The 23,839-nt window shown below is 29.7% G+C and overlaps 2 protein-coding genes across 3 annotated transcripts in view; one reads left to right on the top strand and one right to left on the bottom strand.

The window, feature by feature from the left end:
* The window catches only part of LOC145753014 (uncharacterized), an 83,812-nt gene extending 68,098 nt beyond the window's left edge, over nucleotides 1-15,714 (bottom strand). For both annotated transcript variants that reach the window (XM_082569393.1, XM_082569394.1), the window contains exons 1-22: nucleotides 15,559-15,714; nucleotides 15,237-15,414; nucleotides 13,932-14,051; nucleotides 13,439-13,586; nucleotides 12,329-13,030; nucleotides 11,759-11,826; nucleotides 11,421-11,553; nucleotides 10,394-10,517; nucleotides 9,906-10,040; nucleotides 9,227-9,333; nucleotides 8,615-8,791; nucleotides 8,286-8,517; nucleotides 7,486-7,650; nucleotides 7,152-7,272; nucleotides 4,267-4,348; nucleotides 3,762-3,909; nucleotides 3,074-3,156; nucleotides 2,694-2,844; nucleotides 2,109-2,233; nucleotides 1,312-1,500; nucleotides 850-976; nucleotides 229-352 (exon numbers count right to left, since the gene is read on the bottom strand). In XM_082569393.1, the coding sequence (XP_082425519.1) occupies nucleotides 229-352; nucleotides 850-976; nucleotides 1,312-1,500; nucleotides 2,109-2,233; nucleotides 2,694-2,844; nucleotides 3,074-3,156; nucleotides 3,762-3,909; nucleotides 4,267-4,348; nucleotides 7,152-7,272; nucleotides 7,486-7,650; nucleotides 8,286-8,517; nucleotides 8,615-8,791; nucleotides 9,227-9,333; nucleotides 9,906-10,040; nucleotides 10,394-10,517; nucleotides 11,421-11,553; nucleotides 11,759-11,826; nucleotides 12,329-13,030; nucleotides 13,439-13,586; nucleotides 13,932-14,051; nucleotides 15,237-15,414; nucleotides 15,559-15,622 (3,503 nt within the window). In that variant the 5' untranslated portion in view covers nucleotides 15,623-15,714. The remainder of the gene's footprint in view (nucleotides 1-228; nucleotides 353-849; nucleotides 977-1,311; nucleotides 1,501-2,108; nucleotides 2,234-2,693; nucleotides 2,845-3,073; nucleotides 3,157-3,761; nucleotides 3,910-4,266; nucleotides 4,349-7,151; nucleotides 7,273-7,485; nucleotides 7,651-8,285; nucleotides 8,518-8,614; nucleotides 8,792-9,226; nucleotides 9,334-9,905; nucleotides 10,041-10,393; nucleotides 10,518-11,420; nucleotides 11,554-11,758; nucleotides 11,827-12,328; nucleotides 13,031-13,438; nucleotides 13,587-13,931; nucleotides 14,052-15,236; nucleotides 15,415-15,558) is intronic.
* LOC145753519 (potassium/sodium hyperpolarization-activated cyclic nucleotide-gated channel 2-like) lies at nucleotides 8,508-22,859 on the top strand. Its single transcript, XM_082569923.1, has 17 exons — nucleotides 8,508-8,521; nucleotides 8,629-8,784; nucleotides 9,912-10,042; nucleotides 16,391-16,458; nucleotides 16,550-16,634; nucleotides 16,758-16,885; nucleotides 16,989-17,061; nucleotides 17,124-17,269; nucleotides 17,349-17,498; nucleotides 18,532-18,702; nucleotides 19,080-19,209; nucleotides 19,278-19,413; nucleotides 19,613-19,773; nucleotides 20,066-20,146; nucleotides 21,618-21,797; nucleotides 22,125-22,343; nucleotides 22,716-22,859. Exons 4-17 carry the CDS (start codon nucleotides 16,421-16,423, stop codon nucleotides 22,857-22,859), a joined length of 1,842 nt encoding a protein of 613 aa, XP_082426049.1. The 5' UTR covers nucleotides 8,508-8,521; nucleotides 8,629-8,784; nucleotides 9,912-10,042; nucleotides 16,391-16,420.
* Nucleotides 22,860-23,839: the final 980 nt, after the last annotated feature.

Here is a 23,839-nt window from a genome sequence, read left to right as displayed (position 1 = left end):
GCACCCTTGAGTAAGACGCTATAAACGGTACAAACTCCAGCTGAGCCAGCACCTAATCAGCAGCTTAATTATCAGGCAGTTATAATCTAAAATATCACAAACTGCCATAGGCAACTCGAGACTGAGTCAGAGTAACTGGTTTTATTCTATGTTTAGGTCGTAAAGTCAACCTTCACAAATAAAGGATAAATATATCTAAGAACATAAAAAATAATAAATTTAATTTACTCAGGGTCGGCGCAAGATGATCCAGTTGGGCAAGCATCACAAGTTGTAGCCCCCTGCAGACCATGTGTTGTCGTTCCTACAGGGCATTTATAAGGAGCTATAGATGCATCAGCACAAGAATACCCTGAAAAAAAAATTTTAAATAAAGTATTTTTAAAAAAGTAAGTGAATATTTAATATAAAATAACAATTTTACACACTAAATATAGGATGACATTAAATACATTATTCCAGCCTTTAATTGACTATGGTAGTTTTATATATATATATATATATATATATATATATATTATATTTTTTTGCATATAAATTTCTCCTCTATGTGGAAATTTTGAATGCGCTAACCTAACCTAAACCTAGAGCTTCATCAGTTACTCCAACCCAGTCCTGAGTTGCTTTTGACAGTTTGGGATATTATATAGATTATATTTTCCTAATAATTAAACTGCTGATTAAGAGCAGGCTTAGCAGGGGTTTATATTGTTATAGCACATTGCTCAAGGGCGCTACAGCATGAGACCAGTGGGGATAGAACCAAGGACCTCATGTTGTAAAGCCAAGTGTTTTAACCACTACACCTTACAATATTGAATAAAAAAATAACATTTTGTTGACTCTTACCAACTGGACAAGGCTCACAAATACTTTGTTTATTAGCACTATAGTCTCCTAAACCACAAGCTACTGGGCTTACACTTTTGTCTATACATGAAAAACCAGCTGGACAATCTTTACATGTAGCTTCCCTCTTTAAAAGATTTAAAAAAAGATTTTAAAAGATTAAAAAAAAAGGTTAGTTTTTTTTAGTTGATTTCTTATTACCCTATTGTTTTACTATTTTTTTGTGCAAAAATTTTTTTTTCTTAAATTGTGGCTAACATTTTTTTACGAACATAATTTTTAAACAACAATAAAATCTAAAATCCATTTAACACACCATTAAGTGTAATAAATATGTTTTCATTATTATTGCATCAAAAATACATGCTTATGATTTAAATTTACACCAAAAAAAAAATTTAATTTTTAACTAAAAAAAATAATAAAAAAATTTAATTTTTCAACTAAAATATTATAAATTACCAGCAAAGAGTAAGTTCCATCACCACACCCTACTGGTAGTTCACCGCGATCTTCACAGGATTGCCCTCCAGGACAGTCAGTGCATTCAGTATATGCTCCAGTAGTTGAGTAAGTCCCTATTGGACATTGTGTTGGAGAAGCGGATGAATCTGGGCAGTAAAAACCAGCAGGACAAATAGAGCAGATGGCCTTTAAAAAATACAATTTTTTATGTTTATTTTTAATTTATCCTCAATGTAGGAAGGTTGATATTACAGCCTAAACATAGAGTAACATTTAATATCCTGACAGAGTCTTAAGCTAACTTCAAAAATTTAGAATATTATTATTTATGATTGCATAATAAATATTCTGTCAATAAGGCTTATGGCTTAACAAGAGTTCGTACTGTTTATGGAGCCCTACATAAAATCGCTTAGAGGCAGTAAGAATTAAATAAGAATTAAACCCAGGACCACATGTAGCAAAGTCAAATGTTCTAGCCGCTACACCATGCACACAAATTCACTTAACATTATAGGTATAATTCCCACTGCTCTTATGCTGTAGCACCCCTAAGTAAGGTGCTATAAACAGTACAAACTCCTGCTGAGCCAGCACTTAATCAGCAGTATAATTATCGGGCAATTATAATCTATAATATCCCAAGTTGCCAAAAGCAACTTGAGACTGGGTCAGGGTAGCTGATGTTACCCTATGTTTAGGTCGTGCAGTCAACCTTTCCACATCAAAGATAAAGATATAAAAAAACACATAAACGCAAACAAGACATCTAATTATTAAAAAAAGTTACTTACATCTCCTAGATAACTGAATTCACCATTGCTACATGGGGTAGGAGCATCAGCTGGGTTAGTACATGAAGATCCTGCTGGACATTGCAAACATTGACTTGCTTGAGGTTGCCCATTAGTATGCTGACCTAAAATACAAAAATTTTCATTGTATTAAGTATATTGTAATTATTTTTAATCTGAAATGCCTACGTTGCAGTTGTAACTATATAAGTAAAATAATATTAGTTTTAAAGTGCTAATTTTTAATATATATTTTTTTATCCTCGTTGTTGAAAGGCCAACTTCACAGCTTAAACATAAAGTAACTTTTGTTACTTTAAACTAAGTCTTAAGTTGACTTTAGCAGTTTGGGATATCACTAAGCAAATTTCAAAAAAAAAACTATTTAAAAGCGCTACAGCATGGAAGCAGTGGGGATTGAACCCAAAATAGCTTTGTCAACAACTTAAAATATTACTAATTAAAATTTTTTAACAGAAACTTATTCATTTGCTCTACAGCATGGAAGCAGTAGGAATTAAACCACGTATAGCTTTTTTTTGCCTTTAAATCATAAATTAAAAATATGTCATTTTATTGTTTTACCAGAGGGACAGGCCTCGCAAATTCCACTTCCAGCGAGAGAGAATGTTCCAGCTGAACAATCATTTTCCACACCCCCTACACATTCTTTACCAGCCGAACAAGGCAAACAAACTGAAGCTTTTGCCCCACTGTAATGCCCACTTTCACATGGCTGAAAACAAAAAAATTAAAAATTAAAATAAAAACAAAAAATAAGAAAAAAAGGGCCAAAAATTTCCAACTATTGCATTTAATTAAAGATTTCAAATATTATAATTTGGCTAAAAAGTAAACATTTATTAAAATTAAAAACATTTATATTAAAATAAAATAAATTAAAGTTGACTAGTTTCTAATTTGTTTTTAAAAATTTGAAATCAACATTTGTTTAGGCTATTTACAATACAAAGTGAAGATCCTTCTGGGCTGAATTGGCCAGCATTACAATCTACTGGAGAGCCTGCTACATTCAAACAACTTTGTCCTAAAAATTTTAAATAAAAACATTAAATATAAAACATATTTCATTAAAAAATATTCAACTGTCTAAACAGCAAAATTAGCCGTCTAATTAGCTAAGGCAGGCAATGCCTAAAAGTAAAGGCTGATAACTTAATTCCTATTGCTTTTATACAGTAGCATTCCTTTGGTAAGGCACTATAAATGGTAGAAAGTCCTGCCAAGACAAAAACTAATTGGCAAATTTATTTTTGGACAATTATGTTCAATAATATCCTAAAAGGTCAAATAGAGACTGGGTCGGGGTAACAAATGTAACTCTATGTTTAGACTGTAAAGTCTGCCTTTCCACATCGAAAATAAATTTATATATATAACAAACACCATTTTTTGTATATATCTTTATCCTAGAATAAAACTGTTTTTCCTGTGGCAGTTTGGGATATTATAGATTACCTGTGGCAGTTTGGGATATTATAGAATATAATAACATTCTACATATTGATTCATACAAAAAATACTAGCTTTATTAAATTAGTACAACCTTAGTATTAAGATACTACACAAAATTAAAATAGTTTAATTAATCTAAATTCTGTTTTTTTTTAATTTGCAAAATAACTTTCATACCTCCAGGGCAAATTAAACAAGATGTCTGTGCAGGTAGATTCTGATAAGTGCTGTTAACACAAGCAACTGGGTTCGCATTCCCACCAATGCATGCAAAACCTGGATCACAATCTTCACAAATGGTGTCATTAAAAGCGTAAGACCCAGCCTAAAAAAATAAATATTTTTTACCCTGAAAAAAAACCAAAAAAAATTGTTTTTTTTTAATTAAATATTTTTTTTTAACTTTTGGTCTAAAAAGGAAAGAGATGTAATAACTATAAATTAACATGAAGAATATTTATTAATTATTGCAGTTTTAAAAAATAATAGCTTATTAATAAATACAAATATTAAATTAGAGTTATAGTAGATATATATTATAAAAAACGTAAAAAATTGGCGAAGACCATAAAGGTAAAGAGTTAATTTAAAAACCGTTAACCATAACTTATCCAATTTTTTGTGATGTTTAACTATGTTACTGCTGATAGTGACGAAAAAAATTAAAAAAAAAAACACTTACTGGACAAGATTCGGTTAGGCCTGTTGCTGCATTGAATATTGTACCATGAGCTGTTGTAAGACAAATGATTGATCCTTCAGGGCTAAATAGATAAACCATCATAATTGTAATGATAAATTTAGACACACTGTTACGTTTGTAACGTGTTATCGTCATTTTAAGCAATTTTTTTTTCACTTTTTTATGTTACGTAACATTTGTTAATAACTTCTTTATAATAAAAAATAATTCTAAATAAAAAAAAAGAACAAATATTTTTTGTAAAATTGTTTTTTATAAAAAGATTTATATTTAATACTTTTCAGTAAATTAAATAGGTAATTTTTAATAACCTTTTTTTTGAATTAAAATTTTAATATAATAAAAAAATATTTTTTCTATTATAATATGTATTAAAAATATTTATCCAAAATTAATTAAACTTTTTTTTAATTCAAATAAAAAAACAAAAAAATTTAATTATAATTAGTAGTCAAAACAAAAAAACACGGAACAATTAAACATCCAAAGGTTATTGCCAAAAAAACGGGAGTCCGTACAAAAGATTATTACGCGCCCCAACTTGCCTATTATGGTATGAGCTATGTTGTGACTACAGAACACAAGTATTAGTATGTTGTGGACACTGTGTTCGTAACCTTCCATTTACTTAGATCAAAAGCAAATAGCCTAACGTGCTATGTCAACTCAAACTATGCTTTAATTACCTAAAAGAACAAATAAAGCTTTCACTTTGCTAACAATTACCTGCGTCAATAGAACCGCAACTGTCTAGTGTTCTACGTAATTTGGGTTTAATAAATTTTATTCCAAAAATTTTTAAATTTCATAATAACTTTGCAGATTTTGTTATTTTGTCTTGAATTTAAACTGCTTTACTTATTAAATTGGTGCCTAGGAATTTTATAACTTAATAATAAATTTTATACTAAAATTTCTAGATATTTTACAATTTGAATTTTTTTGCTTTTTTACTCAATTGTTTTATGAAAACTTTTTAAATTATTTAATAGATTGTTTTTAAAAACTAAATTATTAAATACTAATTTTTGAGCTGTAAAGACTGTTTTTAATTGTTTTTTTTGCACTTTTTTTGGGTGTAGTTTTTAAAATATTATTTTCACCATTTCCAATTTTTAAATGATCTTAAAAAATGCTTATTTTAATTAATTAAATTTTAAATCCCTTAAGTTAGTTATTTTATCCTATTACCCTTGAATACATACTATACCAAACTTAAAGTCAAAATTATACATACAAATTAAATGTATTTTTTTTTTTACTAAAATTTATATAACAGCCTATGTAACTAAAACAGTTTTTTATATTTTTTTTTTAATTTTAAACATTTTAATGATTGTTTTGAATTAGACATTAAGAAAAAAATGGTTTTAAAAAAATTAGAGTTTGTTGCAGGTTATATTAATGCATTTATTTTTTATTTATTAATATTTTTCATATTGGTTTTATTTAAAGCATATAGGCATGTTATGTTACTAATAATTTATGCTTTTTAATACAAATCATCTAAAAATAAACCTTTTTTTGAAAACACTACCATTAAATTATAGTTTGGTCATAACTTTATTTTCAAGCTATATCTCATTTGATACAATATATAAATTCCTAATATTTAACAAACAAATTTTAGAGTGCATATTCATAATACCTCAATTACCTATCCTTATCTATGAAAATAAACATAATTACCAATACCCTTACACTTATATTGATTTTTATCTACATGCTATGTAAACCTATTTCAAATTCTATTCTATATAATATATAAACGCTTAAAATTGAAGGTATATGAATTTACAAATTTCAAATTTGCTTCAAATGGTCTTCTATATAATAACATGATCTAACTATTTTCCTATTCCCTTCTGATTAAATTTTAAGAGTTTGCATTCCTATTCATTTAACTTTCTAATCAAACAAAAAATTTGAGATTAATTTTTAACCTGAGCAAACATTGATCATCGTCAAATCACGTTTACTTTTTATCATTATTGTCTACCTGTGTACTAAAGGTCCAGTAGGGTCATTAGTTAAATAGAATTCTAAAAAGTGGTCAAATAGAGAATTAAAATATATAATGAGGCTTAGTGGATGATATATATATAAATGTCTAATGAAAGGCCTTAAAAAATGACTGCCGTTTGTAGTGCGATAGTTAATGTTGTCTTAGGTAATATATATAGTAAGTAATACGTAGCAAATTCTAAATAGACTAAAAAGCAGTAGATAAAGTTATAAATTATCTTTTAGCTAAATTTATCTAAGCAAAACTATAACGTAAAAAATCTAACTAACAATTTTTTTTAATTTTTTTGTATCAGTTTAGACTTAACTATACCACTAGACTTGCGACATATTTAATAAAGTTAGACCTAAATTTGTAATATTTATATTCGCTTTTGTTTAGTTATGAAACAAATAGAAAAAAAACAATAAGACGTGTTACTGTTGCTAACAATAAATTTATTATGTATGTTTAGAGTGCGTGAAATTAGTGGTTTAGTTTTAACACAATACCAGACTTTTTAAAAGAACTTTTCTAGACTAAACGGCTAGTTTTAATAGTATAGGCTAATAGATGTTTAAAAATGAAGTTTTACATACAAAAATTAGATTATTTTAGTATATATTTCATGGATTTTATTATTTTAGATATGAATTTGTATTTATATAGCAATTTATATCTACATAAAATAGAGCTGTGTGGACAATTTATATATTTGTGTGTTAAATATAAAAAATTTTAAAATAAAAAAAATGCTGATTGTGATGCGCAAAAATACAGCCTTTAAGGCAGTTTGATTTAATAGCTTATTAGATAAAAGTTATGTAGGTATAATTTAAAGTTATTTTAAACTAATTACCTGTATTGCCCATTAGGGCAAACTATAGGATCTTGATCAGTAAATTCACAATAATAATTTCTGGGACAAGTCAGGCAATTTTCACTGCCGTTAATGGATGCATATTGACCGCTTAAACAACCTAAATTTTTAAAAATGCGTAAGTAAAATTTTTTTACAAAAACCTAAAAAAAAATTAACATTTTAAAGTAAAGTTTTTATTTTTAAAAAATGATAAAAAAAACGTTTTTTTTTTTAAATAAAATAGCTTTACTGAAAAAAAAAATTTAAAATCTTTAATAAAGAAATTTTTTTTGTTTTCTAAACAACAATTTTTAAAACAAACTCTAATTACCTTGACAGAAAGTGACCCCTACAGGACTGTATGTACCAACAGGACAAATAGTTGGTTCAGCATGTGATTGAAGACAGGAGTAACCCACTGGACAAGGATAACATTGATCTTCGCCTGCTACTGTATTGTAAGTACCCTCCTCACATATCTTACACATACTTAACCCTTAAGAATAAAAATTAATTTTTATTTTATTTTATATTTATTTATCCTTAGTGTTTGAAGGCCATATTTAATGCCTAAACATAGGGTAACATTTGTTACCCCGACCAAGTCTCAAGTTGCCTTTGGTAGTTTGAGATATTATAGATCATAATTGGCCGCTAATTAAGCTGCTGATTAAGTGTTGGCTCAGCAGGAGTTTATATCGTTTATAGCACCTTACTCAAGGGCGCTACAGCATGAAAACAGTGGTGATGAAACCCAGGACCTCATGTAATAAAACCAAGTGTTCTGATCACCACACCAAGCTGCCAGTTTGCAGTTTCTGATTAAGATTAAAATGCTGAATTTTAAGAATTGATATAAAGTTGATTTTTTAAATACCATAAAATATTATTTTACTGCCCTATTGTTAAACTTTAGTTAAAAAAACAACCCAAAACCATGGTGTAGTGGTCAAAACACTTGACTACACTACAAAAAGTCTTGAGTTTGATTCCCACTAACATACCCTACAGTAAAGTTATAAATTTAGTCTTTCCGCATCAAGATGGCACACACAAATTAAAAAAAAAAAATCTTTAAAACTTTTTTCACTATTTTTTTTAATTTCTAAAATTTAATTAAAATTTGCTTACCAACAGTATCAGAATAATGTCCTGGCAAGCAGATTACAGGGGTTACCGACATACTGGGGCACTCATAACCTTTTGGGCAATCCAAGCAAGCAGATAACCCCGTGTCATTGGCATAAGTCCCCGCTTGGCAAAATTCACAACCTATTGAACCACTGCTGAGTGAATAAGATCCTGTGGCGCAAATTATTGGGGCAATGTCACCCATTGGGCAGTAGTAACCCCTGGGACAAGTCTGGGTAAAAAAAATTCAAAAATTTTTAAATTAAAATTTTTTTTTTAATTTTAATAATTACAATTAAATTCAAGAATCTAAAAAAATAATGTTGTACTGTGCATTCAGTAGATCCTTCTGGTAAAGCATAAGAACCCATACTACAAAAAGTGCATTCGGATGCCCCACTTAAAGAAAAAGAGCCATTTGAGCATTGAATTGGATCCTTTGATCCTAATCCTGGACAGGAATGACCTTCTGGACATGTAGTGCAGTTATTTTGACCAGGTAAATCCTAAAAAAATAGCAGTATTATATTTACTTAAACTGAGTTGTTTATAAATACTTAAACAGCAATTAAAGTTTTGGCATCTCTACATGAAGTTATGGGTTCAATCCTCAATGCATTTGTTGAGTCCCAAGTTGTCTCTAGCGGTTTGGAATATTATTGAAAATGTTGCCCTATTATAAAGACGTCAAATGGTTTCGAGCATGGCAAGGAATCCATACAATTTATAGGGCCTTACTTTAAAGCCTTAAAAAAGAAAGGAGTGAGAATTAAACCTATTACCTTAGGTTGTAAAGCCAAATGGTCTAGCCAAAATGCAGGTAATCATTTTATAATTTGGCTTAAGTTTCTACCTTGCAACATCAACAAATGCATAAAATAAATTAACACCTTAAGCAGTCCAGTCTTATAGTACAAAAAACATGTTAACAAAACTGTTACCTGATAAAAACCTGGCTGACAGGAAGTACAAATAGTAGAACCAGAATTAGAATAACTTCCATTTTGACATTGTATTGGTGGGTCAATTGTATTAGGACACCTACTACCTGAAATGGAAACAAAACATTTTCAATTTTTATAAGGGTTGCAACATAAAATCAGTGAAAATTAACCGAACTAAAGACAATGAGTTTAATTCCAATTGCCGTTATGTCAAAGCATATTTGGTACTTTTAGTCTGATCGAAAACCAATTTTTTTTGTATATATCTTTATCCTTGATGTGGGAAAGTCAAATGCGCGACTCAAACATAGAGTAACATCAATTACTCCGACCCAGTCTTGAGTTGCCTGTGGCAGTTTGGGATATTATAGATTATAATTACCCAATAATTATGCGTTCATAATGTTTATAGCGCTTTACTCAAGGGCGCTACAGCATGAGATCAGTGGGGATTGAACCCACAACCTCATGTGTGGTGTAGCAAGTGTCTTACCACTACACCTTGCTGCCGGTCAATTAATGGTTAGGATATAAATAAAAAAAAATTCCAAACTGCCAAGGACAACTTAAGACTGAGTGTGGGTAACGAAATTCACCCTATGTTTAGGCTGTCAAGTCAGCCATACCAATCAAATATACAACAAAAAAATACAATATTTTACAAATAAAATTTTACCTGCAGGACAAAGAACACAAGAATCTTGTTTTAAATCTGGTTGATAATATCCACTAGGGCACTGAGTACAATTAGATGAACCTTGTGCACTGAAGAAACCTGCTTGGCAATCTAGAAAGATTGTTCCACCTGAGACTGTAAGTGAAAATATATATTTTTAAATAAAAAAAAAATAGAGTTACATTTATTTATCCTTGATGTAGAAAGGCCAATTTACAGCCAATACATAGACTAACATTGGTTACCCCGACGCAGTCTTGAGTTGTCTTTGGCAGTTTGGAATATTATAGGTTATAATTACCTAATGATTAATTTGCAAATTGTGTTTTTGGCTCAGCAGGAGTTTATATCGTTCGTGGCACCTTACTAAAGGCACTGCAGCATGAAAGCAGTGGAGATCAAACCCAGGACCTCATGTAGTAAAGTCAAGTGTTATAACTACTATACTTAATCAACAATTTTTTAATTTTACAAATAAAAATACTCACTTGGGCAATAATGGCCTGCAGGGCAAATAGTGCATTGGCTAGCTCCTGTAATGTTAGAATATGAGCCTGGTTGACATTGTAGACAATTAGTACCAGAATTTCCATAATAACCAGCTTGACATGACTAAAAAAAAAAAAATAGTTTAAGGCCATATTAAAATGGTATTACTTTTAAAATAGCCTAGTTTGTAATGTTTTTAAAAAAAAAACATTTTAAAATATTGAAATTCAATACTAAAAAACATTTAACAAAAATAGGCAAATGAAAGGCCTAAAAATAAATTTTTAAACTTAAAATATTAAAACCTTAAATTTTAAATTGAAATCACTAACATACTTGTAAACAATAAATTTAGTTATTTATTTATATTATTTTAAATAAAAATATTAAAAAAAATTTAAAACCCCCAAAAAATAGTTTAATTATTAAAAATAAATCTCAAAAAAAAATAAATACATCCGTGAAGGTACTTGAACACCTAAACCACAACTTATTATTTCTTAACAACCAACGACAAACATTTGGCATACAAGAGTGTTGTTTGACAATCAAAAACTTAACAAAACAACCGCAAAACCAACAAGCTGTCATTAAACAATACATTTACTATGTACACTAGGAATGAGTTACCTAAAATTTGCTCAAGAGTCTGCTCAAGAGTTAAATCAAATACAAGATGTAGATTTAAAAAATGGTATAAAAATTTTTGATAAAAATGCAATATTTGATAATAATAAAATTCTAGTAAAAAAATTAACATATTTAGTTAAAAAGGCCTATTGAATAAGGTTCCTTTTTAAAAAATACATTAAAGAATTGCCTAAAATAAAAAAAAAAATTGGGTTAATAAATTAATTATATTAATATTTGAAAAAACTATAAATTAAAAATTGATAATAAAATTAAAGTTATTTTTTTCCAAATATAAACAGAAAAAGGGCAAAAATTAAAAATAGGTTAAATTAATTATTTATACTGATATTTAAAAAACTATAAAATAACAAAAAATAATCAGAAATTATTTACATCATTTGATGGTTCTTGGTCAATATTTTCACAAACGTACCCATCGGGACACACTTTGCACTCACTCTGCCCTTCTGTGGACACATATGTGTGTCCAAGAACACAGGACACACATTCAGTTGATCTTGCTTGACTGTATGTAAAAAAAATAAAATTAAAAAAGTTTAAAAAATAATTTAAAAAAAAATTAATCTCTAAAATTTTAAATATAGCCAAAAAAATAGCAAAAAATGTTGTTCACATAAATAATTTATTTTACATTGTATAAAAAAATATTTCAATATAAAACAGCTAGACTTAGTTAGCTTTTAATTGAATGTAGGCCTATATTAGGTTACCTAACAAAACCAGCCAGACATATTGTTGGTTCAATTTTGTTTTGACATTTGAAACCACCAGGACACTCCTAAAACACAGGTATATTGTAACATTACAAGTAGTTACACGAAAAAATACAATAGTGAAAACAGTCACCTACTTATATTCAAATTTTTAAAAAAACAAAAACAAGCTATAGATTAAAAAAATTAAAAAATTGTTATTAAAAATACATTTTTTTTCCAAATTAAAAAAAGTAAAATATATATTATTTTTGTAGCCTATATATCTTTATCCTCGATGTGAGAAGGTCGAATGTGCAACCTTAACATAGAGTAACAACAGTTACTCCGACCCAGTTTCAAGTTGCCTTTAAAAGTTTGGGATATTATAAATAATATTTACCCGATAATTAAACTGCTAATTAGGTATTGGCTCAGCATGAGTTCATACTGTTTATACCACCTTACTCAAACATGCTACTGCATAAGATCACTGGGGATTGAACCCAGGACCTCATGTAGTGTAAGAAGTGTTTTAGCCATTACACCACGCTGCTTGTTATGTTAATATAAACCGTTTTTACTTACCAAACATTCTGTTTGGGCGGTTTGATTGTTATAATACCCATCTTTACATTCCATACAGTTAACTTCACCTTGTGAGCTATAAAAACCAGGTTCACAAGGCACTGGTTCAATAGATGCATTTAGGCAACTATATCCACTAGGGCATATCACACAAGCACTTGTATTTACTAAGTAATAACCAGTAGGGCATAATTCACAGCTTACAGATCGTGGCAATGAAAATGTACCAGCACTGCATTTAGTAGGTAGTAAGGTAGGGTCACTGCATGAATATCCAGCCGGGCACTCAGTGCATGTAGTTGAGCCATTGGTATTAGTATAATAGCCAACAGCACAATTTTTACATTCAGTCTGACCAGATAATGAATATTCGCCACTGGGACATGGTATAGGTAGAATACTTGCATCACTACAGTAACTACCAGCAGGACATAGAATACAGGTAGTTGACCCATTTGTGTTAGTATAAAAACCGGTTTCACAATTCAAACAAGTCATTGATAGCCCTTTTGAAAATGTCCCAGCTTGGCATATCATAGGTGTAGATGAAGCATTACCACATGAATAACCTGTAGGGCATGGTGTACAAGATATGGAGCCTGGATTGTTAGCATAATGGCCATCTGGGCATGATAAACACGATTGTGAAGCAGAATTAGAATAATGGCCAGGTTCACATAACACAGGAGTAGATGATGTGTTCTAATATTAAAAAAATATTACAAAAATTTAGGGAAAATCCCTTTAAAAAAACAGCAGTGTGGTGAGTGGTCAGAACACTTGACTTTACTACTTAAGGTCTTGAGTTCGATCCCCATCATTCCGATGCTGTAGCGCCCTTAAAAAAGGCTTTATAACAGTATAATTCCTGTTGAACCAATACCTAGTCGGCAGCTTAATAATTAAGTAATTATAATCTATTCTATCCAAACTGATAAAGGCAACTTGAGACTGGGTTTGGGTAACTAATGTTGTTTTACTATGTTTAGGTCGTGAAGTTGACCTTTCCACAAAATGAATAAATAAATACAAAAAAAAAAGGAAAAGGCTTATTTTTTTTGAAAGAATTTTTTTGCAGTGAATTAAAATTATAATTCGATAAGTACTTACTGTACATTGACTTCCAGCAGGACATATAGTACATGCTGTCGAACCCTTATTGTCTGTGTAATAACCCTTTAAACATTCCTGGCATGTTTCCGCACCCTCCAATGCATAAAATCCTTCAATACATTCTTGCGGTGATAATTCAGCTTCACTATAAATATAAAAATTTTAATTAAAAAAAATGTAAATTAAATCATTCAATTTTGTAAAAGTCACAAGGTTTTAAGTTTTATTCCCGCTGCTGGCATACAGTATTATCTCTAAGTTAGATATGATGATTTATATTTTGAAAATTTAAGTAAAAAAAATTACACTCAAACTGAACCTCCCCAAAAAAACAAAAAAATTATGAAAATAAAATTTGCATTTTTTTAATGTAAGCATCAAGTTTTTAACAATTTTTAAAAAATCTTACAATATACAATAATATTATTTCCTATAAAAAGTATATATAATAAATAATTTGTATATAAATAAAAAATAAATAAAAACTTACCTTTCTAAAACAGTTTGACAACTGTGGCCAGCAGGGCATATAACACATTCTATTTGTCCAATTTGATCGTTATAATATCCAGTACTGCATGGTATAGCTTCATTACATTGACTAGGACAACTAAACAAATAAAATTAATAGTGACACCAAAAAAGTATCAAATTAAAAAAAAAAATTTGAAAATTTTTATAAAAATTATTTAATTTAATTAAAAATCATCAAATATATTTATCAATTTTTTTTAAATTTAAATATTTTCAATTTCTTTTAAATTAACTGAAGACCTAAAATTTTAATGTTTGTAACCCTCAAAAAATATTAAAAAAAAAAAAACTTTAAAAAATGTTATTTTTAAATAAAATTTTGATTTAAATAAAATTTATTAAATATATACTTTAAATTTTTTTTTGAATTGTGTTTAACAACCAAACAAGAATGAAAAAATTATTAGAATATATAAATTTGAATTTAAGCATATTTTAAAATAATTAAAATGTCCCAAAAAAAATGAAATTTTCAATGTAATCAAACTTAAAGTCCAACAATTACAAAATATCAACCACTTTTCACAAGGGTTTGTGGTTAACATAAATCAACTTTGTTGTAGAGACCAAAGCAAATAAATATTACATCAAAAGAGAATAAATCTCCCTTTGTTTGTTTTTCATTTAAGCAGTGCACAAAGGAATTTGAATCGCGCTAAATCACAAAAAACATAACACAATGGAACAGCACAATAGGCATGTATTATAAAGTTTATTATTAATACTATGACACATAGTTGGGCTTTTTCTCACACATAAAAAACAAACAAAAACAAATCAAAAATATTTAAAACTACACCCAAGTCTTTTAATTGTAAAAAAACAATTAGAAAACAATTTTTTAATTTTGTATTAATTTAAATTTTTTTTTTGACTTTTTTTTTGAAATTTTTAAACGTGCCAAAATTTGGTTGCTAATTCAAATAGAAAGTACTGGCCCTTCAATTTAACATAAGTAGCCCCTAATCAGTTATTTGAATACCACTTCTGGTACTCAATAATTCACTAAGTAAACACTGAACGCGATAAGACAAATTTGACAAATAAAGATATATATATATGTTATTCTGGTTTAGTAAATAATTTTTAATTCAAAATAAAAATCAATAACCAATATATAAAGCTCATAATAGAAAACATATTCAGGTACAAAACAAATAATTACCATATAAATTAAAATTTAATAGAAAGCAGCATTTCAAATTTAAAGTTTAAAATTACTAAAAAAATTAAATTAAAAAACAAAAAACTTTATACTTACAAGTAACCTTTCGGACATTCCACACAAATATCTGAAGTTAAATTTAGGTAAAAACCAGCAGGACAGTTAATACATGTTGTTGTAGTTGTTGCTATTGCGGTTGCTGTAGAAGTTTCTTCTGTAGTTACTGTTGTTGTGTCGTCGTTTATTGTTGTTGTAGATTCAACTGTAGTTTGCGCTAAAAATTTAAAAAAAACAAAAAACAAATTTAAAAACAATAAAAGAATAGCTGATAAAAATTAAAATAAAACAATTACAAAAACAAAACAATTTTAAAAAAATATTTAAAAAATAATTTATTATTCTTAAAACCTCTACTTACCTTTGGTATTGACTTTAAGTAAAACAAATAAAATAAATAACTTTTTATATATTTTGATTATCATCCTAACTCCCTAATGTTTAATAATTTTAACACTTCACTATCAGATTATATTAATTTTCAGATAGCAATATCATCTTACTAAATTTTTTAACAACTTTTCTAAATCGAAAAAAAAAATATATATATATATAAATATATCTATTTGCCTACATAACAAACCTTAATATTAATAAACATAAATATTAACTATCTGACTCTTTAAACATCAAAACAATTTTTTATATTTTTTTAAACAAATTGACAATGACATTTGCTAACCACTAATTGACCAATGCGTATTTATTTATCTCGTTTGACCTATTTAAATAAACAACGAAACAACTATAAAACCATTGACATAACTCACTAAAGTTAACTATAAATCATTAAACAGCGAGCATTAAAAAAATACAAGAAATAAGCAAATTTAGGCCATTTACTTTCCCACAGCGAAAAATTGAAATTCGTGGCGTCCCATGCGACTATACCTAAGATGGTAACCGTAAAAGATTAAATTATCGACATTTTTTTTTTTGAAATAGATGTTATCAATCTGTTATCAACAAAATGGGATTATAACAAAATGTTTACAAAAAGCATGTGCGCTTACCATTTGTAAATACAGCTGATTGGCCTTATTATTACGTCTTATCGATAATAATGCGTTATTATATGAAGTCACACAACAATATCATGGAATTTTAGTTTGTAAACATAAATATTTTTGTAATAAACAGCAAAATAATTAAGTTAAAACGTTAATTAGTTATAAAAATTATATTTTAATTAGAATCTTCAAGTACGAAAGTTAAGCGGGAAGATGGACAATAGAAATCTAGAATTGGCGAGTACATCTGGGTATATTACTTTATCCTCATTTTTTTAGCAAATGTTTTTTTTTGTATATAGTTATATATGTTTTTTTTATTTAATCTCGTGTTGTATTTAGTGACTCTGACGACAACAACGATAGGAGATTCAGTATTGCTGATGCTATTATGAGAATGCCACGAAAAAGCATACGAAGTATCAAAGTATGAATTTTATAAAATACCAAGCTTACAACAACTAACTACGATCTTTTAGCCTTTAAAATTCGACGCCTTCGTAATATTCCGCATAATTTACTTCTAACTAATTTAAAACAACCATTTTAGGCACGCCTACAAAGGAAAAAACCGAAGCCTCCAAGTATAAGAGCCCGACCGCCTTCAAGATCTACTTTACTTAATTCCACTATTAGTTTTACAGATAAAATGTCAGCTACGTTGGCTACCAGTAAAAGGTATAAAGTTAAGAATAAAAAAGCGAAATTTTATCAATATTTCTGTCTTTTTTAAACTTTAAAAAACATACTGGATTTTCTAACCTTTATTTTTTTCTGTTAGCGTCGTATCTTTGAACACTAGGCATGTAAGAATGGCAAAGTGGTCTAGAAAACTATACGGCAGCGAAAAAGCGGTAACCAGAATATTTAAATTAATTCTATATATGCATATTTACAGGTAAAAGATTTTTTACAGGTAAAAGATGAGTGCCTTCGAGTTCTAGACGCAGGTCCATATATAATCCATCCCTACAGCAACTTCAGATTTACTTGGGATCTCTTGTCAGCTTTTATTATTATAGCAAACATTATCATCATTCCAATGGACCTTGCATTTGCTGGGTTAGTAAAATATTAGTCTTTTTGGTGTTAATTTAGTCTTCTTTTTATTGTAATTAAACAACTTTTTCTTGCTATAAAGAGATACAAGCGACGCTGCAAGCCTTGCTTTTAAATTCTTCTCAGATATTTGGTTTATGGTCGACATTGTTCTTAACTTTCGAACTGGTGTTAGTTACGTTGGCCAAGATGGAACAACTATCGAACTCGACCCGAAAAAAATTGCAAAAATGTAAGTGTTAAAAGTATTATTTTAAAAGCAAACCTTAAATGTTTAAACTTAACTGATACAAAATGGCAAATTACGTTAATTAGCATAGGTGAACACAGTTAACCGATAAAATAATTTTGTTAAATGATAATTGGTTACGCAATACGTTAGCTTCGTTAACTTTAATTGGTGAAATTAAATACAAAGTTGACGTTAAAATTTAAATAAAACAACCTTTTTGCTTTAAATCGCAGGTTAGTTAAACTTTTTAATTTAGGAGAAAATTTTACGAAATAGTTTTCTAGCGCTAACTTGCAGTTATCAAAATCCGGTAAAAAAATGTGGCACACAGGGGGTTGTGACGTCATTTTTGATCTGTTACCCACCTACTCAAGCCATCTTTTTTCCCACTGGCCTACCCTATGCTCTTACCTACCCTGAACACCCCATGTCACCCCTAATCGCCTTGCCCACCCACTAACCCTTTTCTCATCCTTCTCATCCCTATCTAACCCGCCTTACCTTGACTCTGATTCCTCCATCCCGTAAGTGAAAAGAGACATCTCCCCACAGAGGGAGCTCTTTCCACTTGTGCAGCAAAAACATCTTTCATCTAGAAAAACAAAATAAGAGATAAATTATTATCACAAAAAGTGATAAAAAACTTATACCCGTCCATTTGTTAGATGGGGCTGTTAATGAAATCAGGAAAGTTTAAAGATACAAATGATTAGGACGAGCCCGCACATATGATCTCGAAGTTAGGAAGTTCCGTAAAATGTTATACGCACAAAAAAATAATTTTGTTTGTGGTGCCTAATTTGAATTATTTTCTTTAAAATTATTACGCACCACAAATAGTAAGATATTTATTTATAAGATGTAGAAGCAAATGTGCAAATATCTGTGGGCCCCCCCCCCAGACAATTTAAACTAATGTCTTACGACTTTAGCTTAAAGAAGACATGCCATATTATATTAAATAACGTGAGACGGTAAAAAGGCGTTTATGCTTTTTAAAAGCGCAAATTAAAAATAAATTTCTTGTCTTTAGATATTTTAAAGGCTGGTTCACAATAGACCTGATAGCTTCATTTCCATTGGATAGTTTAGTGGGACTTATCATAAATGCTGCTTCCTTAAATATCGGCATGCAAGGAAAAAAATTAAGACTTCTGAAAGTAATCAAGGTACTTCAAGTCGTAAGAGTTGCCAGGATCCCAAGGTGATTTATTTAAATAAAAGAACTTTGTTAAAGAATATTTAAATGTTCACTAAGACCCGTCAATTTTTCAAACTAAAAAATTACCTAAACTAAGCGAATTTTCTAGGCTTTATTAAACTATTGTCATCTATCAAGTGCTAAATAAGGCTAACAAACAATTTTTTTTACATATCTTTATCCTGGATGTGGGAAAGTCGACTTCACAACTGAAATATAGAGTAACATCAGTAGCCCCGACCCAATGTCGAGTTGGCCACTACACCACGCTACTCGGTCTAACTAAATATCTTTAAGACTGCAAAAATATATTTAAATGCTTGTTAAGCCCTTTTATTTTACAAACTACTGAAAAACCTAAACTATGCAAATTACCCTAGATTAATACGAGGACTACATCAATGGGAAGAGGTATTTAACTTACAATACGACATGGCAGTTTCTCTTCTAAGGTTAACCTACCTTGTGTTTATCATATTTATTGTGTGCCATTGGAACGGCTGTTTACAGGTAATTCAAATTAAAACAAAAAATTTATTAATGCTCAAATTATATTTTAACTGTATTTTTATTTTAAGTATATGGTGCCCATGTTCTATGGTTTTCCTGAAGACACTTGGGTAAAAATGCGAGGTTTGGATCATCCGAATATAACTTGGTTTGAAGCTTACTCTTGGTCGCTATTTAAGAGCACAAGTCAAATGCTGTGTATTGGTAAGTTGCTGTTTTGTATTTAACAACCCTGTAATCACATTTTTGAAAAAAAAAGAAATAAACATAATTAATTCTTAGGTGTCCCATATTTAAATTGTCTTATCTCTATAGATATTTGCATTTGCATAGCCTACCTATGTATAATTTCAAGTAGGTTCTTAATATATTAGGTCTTTGCATACTTTTGGATTTGTTGCAGGATACAGTGAAGTTATCCCAATCGGGATGATCGATTTGTGGATGACGATGCTGAGCCAAACAACTGGTGCTATCTTGTTTGCTGTGTTTATCGGTAACGCTATCAATATGATGGAAGAAATGGATTCGGTTAAGAACGCTTATAAGATGAAAGTATCTCAGGTACAAATGCTGGCCTAAAACATTTATGTGATGTAGTCAACTAATTTGCTAACAACTAAACTAGTTTACATTTTATAATCTCTTTTCAATTGATTGTTATGTTATAACACTATTTTACTATATTAATCTACATGCTATAAAAAGACCGTTAATTAACTGTTCTATATGTCAATCAGCCTGCTCTAAAAATACTTATATTGTTAAGCTAAGGCTATACATCATAAACAATAAACAAATTTTAAAATGAATATTTTTTAAGCTTTAATATAAGCTACACAATTGTTATATTTAGTTAACCGAATACATGGGCTTTAGAAGATTTCCTTGTTCAATGAAAAGGCGAATATTGGATTATTTTGATGTTAGATACATTGTAAGTTACACAAAGTAATCACTTAAAAAGATGGTGTGGTAGTAGAGTTTTTGTTTTTATTATGTTGGAATTTTTTCCAACTTGCACAAGGATACCATTATTTTAAATATTGATTAAGTAGTTTTCGAGATATCAGGATATGCAGTTAAAATATTGTAAATAGGGAAAGTCCCTATGCTCGCGAGTCACGTGACGTACGACGACATCGTCTTAAGTTCATATGCAGGCAGAAAGTTTACCTGTTAGAACAGTAAATTTGCTTAAAACCTAACATATCCGACAATTGTGTTGAGTGTTATATAAAAAAAGTCCTAATCACTAAAAGTCACATGGGTTAAGACACATATGTACAAAGGTGGGCACAATTAACCGAAAAAGTATTAACTTCATTAACTTTAATTAGTAAAATTAAATGCAATGTAACTAAAACTGTCGATAACCGTTAACGTTAACATTTAAACGAAACAATTTTTTGGCATCAAATCGCAGTTTAGTTAAACTTTTGAATTAAAGAAAAATATTTTACAAAATAGTTATCAAAAGCTGGCAATTAGAATGTGGCACACAGGAATTGGGACGTCATTTTCTTTTACCCAACCCTGCCTACCCTTCCCTCTTACCCCAACTCACCTATCCCTCCCTCTTACCCCGACCGGCTTAGCCTTCCCTTCTATGCCATCCCGCTCACCCTTTGCCCTCTTAACCCTCTTTCCCACCCTTTTATCCCTTACCTTGACCCTGATTTCTCCATCTCGTAAGTGAAAAGAGGCATCCCCCCACAAAGGGAGCTCTTTCCGCTTTCTTAACTTTAGTTTTTTCTTTACGCTTGTAAAAATATAATTGAAATAATTTACAATATAACCAAAATAAAAGTAAATATCGTCTGTATATAGTCTATATATTTAAAAGCTATCTTTAACAATTTGACAATATATTAGTTAACAACGTTGAAGTCATTTTATTTTAAACAAAGCTAAGACTGTGTTAATGGTAAACTTCGCTTTAATAAGACTAAGTTGACCTGACTCTTTTTTATAAGTGTTTGTAAGCGTTTTTGGCTGGTAAACTTTCAAAATTAACAGCATACCCATAATTTGTTAAAATTAACAACTGTCTTATATAATATGGCTAAATTTTGCTTTTCATGCTAAGTTTGTTTTCTGCAAAAAAAATTAAAAAAAAAGTACAACAAACAGGTCAGAGAGGACAAAATAAAGTTATTTTCTTTGGTCTGCCAACATATAAACTTACGACGATGACGTCGTGCGTCACGTGACTCGCGAGCGAGCGTATTTTCCCCATTTACAATATTTACCTTCAAATTCCGTTATCTCAAAAACTACTTGACTATTTTTTTAAATAATTTATCCTCGTGCGAGTTGGGAAATTTTCAACATAATTAAAAAAGAAACTCTGCGATCACACCATCTTTAAGATAAATTACAACATTTTAATTTTTGAATTTTGTCAGGGAAAACTTTTTGATGAGAAGCAAATTCTAAGCGAGCTGAGCTCGGGTTTGCGCCGTGACGTCATCTGGCATAATTGTGCGTCACTCATTTACTCTGTGCCGATATTCGATGACGTCAGCGACGATTTCGTGGCAGATTTGGGAGAGAAAATGGTTTTTACAGTCTATACTCCTGACGACGTAAAAAAAAAATTTTTTTAGCAAATATTTTGTAAACTTTTTTTGGATTTACTTGTTTTGGGGTCAGTAGTTGTCTTTAGGGGATTTCCCAGAGTAGTTTTGAAGTTTTTTTGTAAACTTATTTTTACGTCAACCCGGGGGTAAGTTTAGTTGTCTTGAGGGGACCTCTTTGGGTATTTTTGCCTTGGAATCAAATGTTTATGTTTGAAATACTACACAATTCAATTGTAATCATTTTTTTCTATATTAAATAGTTTGCAAACCTTTACTTGAACAGCCTTTACAAAATACCCCAATCACATTTATTTTAAATATCATTCTTCTAAGGTCGTAGTTAAAGAAGGAGAAAGGGCGTTCCATATGTTCTTTATACTTCATGGCGAACTTACCATTAAGGCGAGTGATGATAGTTACATACAAGAGCTTAGCGACGGAATGCACTTTGGAGAAACATGTTTGGTGAATGATGACTTGAGACGAGCTGCATCGGTTATAGCGGCATCTAACGTGCATTTGTATACACTGCATAGATGGGATTTCAGAAAGGTAATCGTTATAGATTTAAAGTTTTCCTTGAATTATGTATATTTGACTTTTTTGGTTAGATACCACTTATTTGGGATTTTAGATTAGAGAAAAATTATAACAAAACGCAAAGATTTTAGTGTATATTTTACGAAGGCTTATAGTACATTTTAGTAGTGATATGCCAGTAGTATAATTTTTTAACTTTGTTTTTTGACGAAAATTATGCTGTTAATATCATTACTGCAGCATAAAAACAATACTTGCCTTTTTACCAACTGATGCTAACAAACAAGCAATAATACAGGGTTACACCAAACTAAATGTTAGCGTTTGGTTTAAATGTAGCTTGTTTGCATTAAGAATAAATTAGAACATTTTTTGATTATGCAGGTAGCGGCAATGCACGATAAAGATCGAAAAAAAATTGAAGTTCTGTTTGAAAAAATACGCGAGAGGTCGTCCCAGTATGATTTTATCAAGAAATATGGCTCGCAACAAGCAGTACCAACGAAAAAAATGACAAAAGTTCAATAAACAGCAAGAGTTTAACAATATTTTTTATTTAATTAAAAAAATATTTATTTAAATACAATGTGGTGTAAAAAAGCGATTAAATATTAAATACTGCTCAAAATTTGCCAATTTTTTCTGAGAATTAAATTCTAGCCCAATGGTATGGTGCAGCGGCCATGGTATTGAACTAAGAGCCAAACTGCAAAAATGTTACATGTTTTGCCTCTGAGGCCATTGTTTACGAATAGATTAAACGTGTTACAACAGCATATTTTTTTCCAATAAAAACACAAAACCTGTTACTTTAAAGTTATATGGATAAAAAAAATCAATGCTGGTAAAATACAATGCGATCGCTTGGAAAAATATGTGGGTAAATTAAAAAGGGGGTTCGATGTAGTTCCATTTGTCTGAAAAAGTTAAAATCTTTACCCAATTTTTGCCCAAAATCAACAAAGTTGTTTTTATTTTCATATCTGTTGCACAACATCGCTCTGTTGTTGCAACAAACCATTTTCTCGTGTAAAAACGGGGAATACCCGAATGCCTCTGCACTCGGCACTATTTTTCGACAAATCGGTTTTATAACCAGGTGGTTAGTTGATGACGTCACGTGTTGTCTAGGCAGGTCACATGGGCTAGTTCGCGCGTTTTCATGGGACGTTGTTTTAGGTTGTTTTGTCTTCGTTTCCAAGATAGAGTCGATCGAAAAATTGCATCTTTTTCTTTTGATGACGTCATTGTTACCTGTAATGACGTCATCATTACGTAACAAACAATTCTTCTCATTAAAGTTTTTCTGCGTGTTTTTATTGTTGTCAATCGTCCTTTTAAAATTGCAGTCACGTGGCGGGACATTGTCTTCTAATTGCTGGCGCGCATCTCGATTTCGAATTGTGACGTCACTATGATTAAACAAAGAAAAGACTTCCGTGGAATTATCAGACAATGTCCAATAATGACCTTCAAAATAAATTAAAATTCTAAAATATTAATCATAA

Source organism: Corella eumyota, chromosome 5 (genome assembly GCF_963082875.1).
Source record: "Corella eumyota chromosome 5, kaCorEumy4.1, whole genome shotgun sequence".
NCBI lineage: Eukaryota > Metazoa > Chordata > Ascidiacea > Phlebobranchia > Corellidae > Corella > Corella eumyota.
Note: the sequence above shows the minus strand (reverse complement) of the source record. Positions and strands in the feature narration are given on the sequence as shown.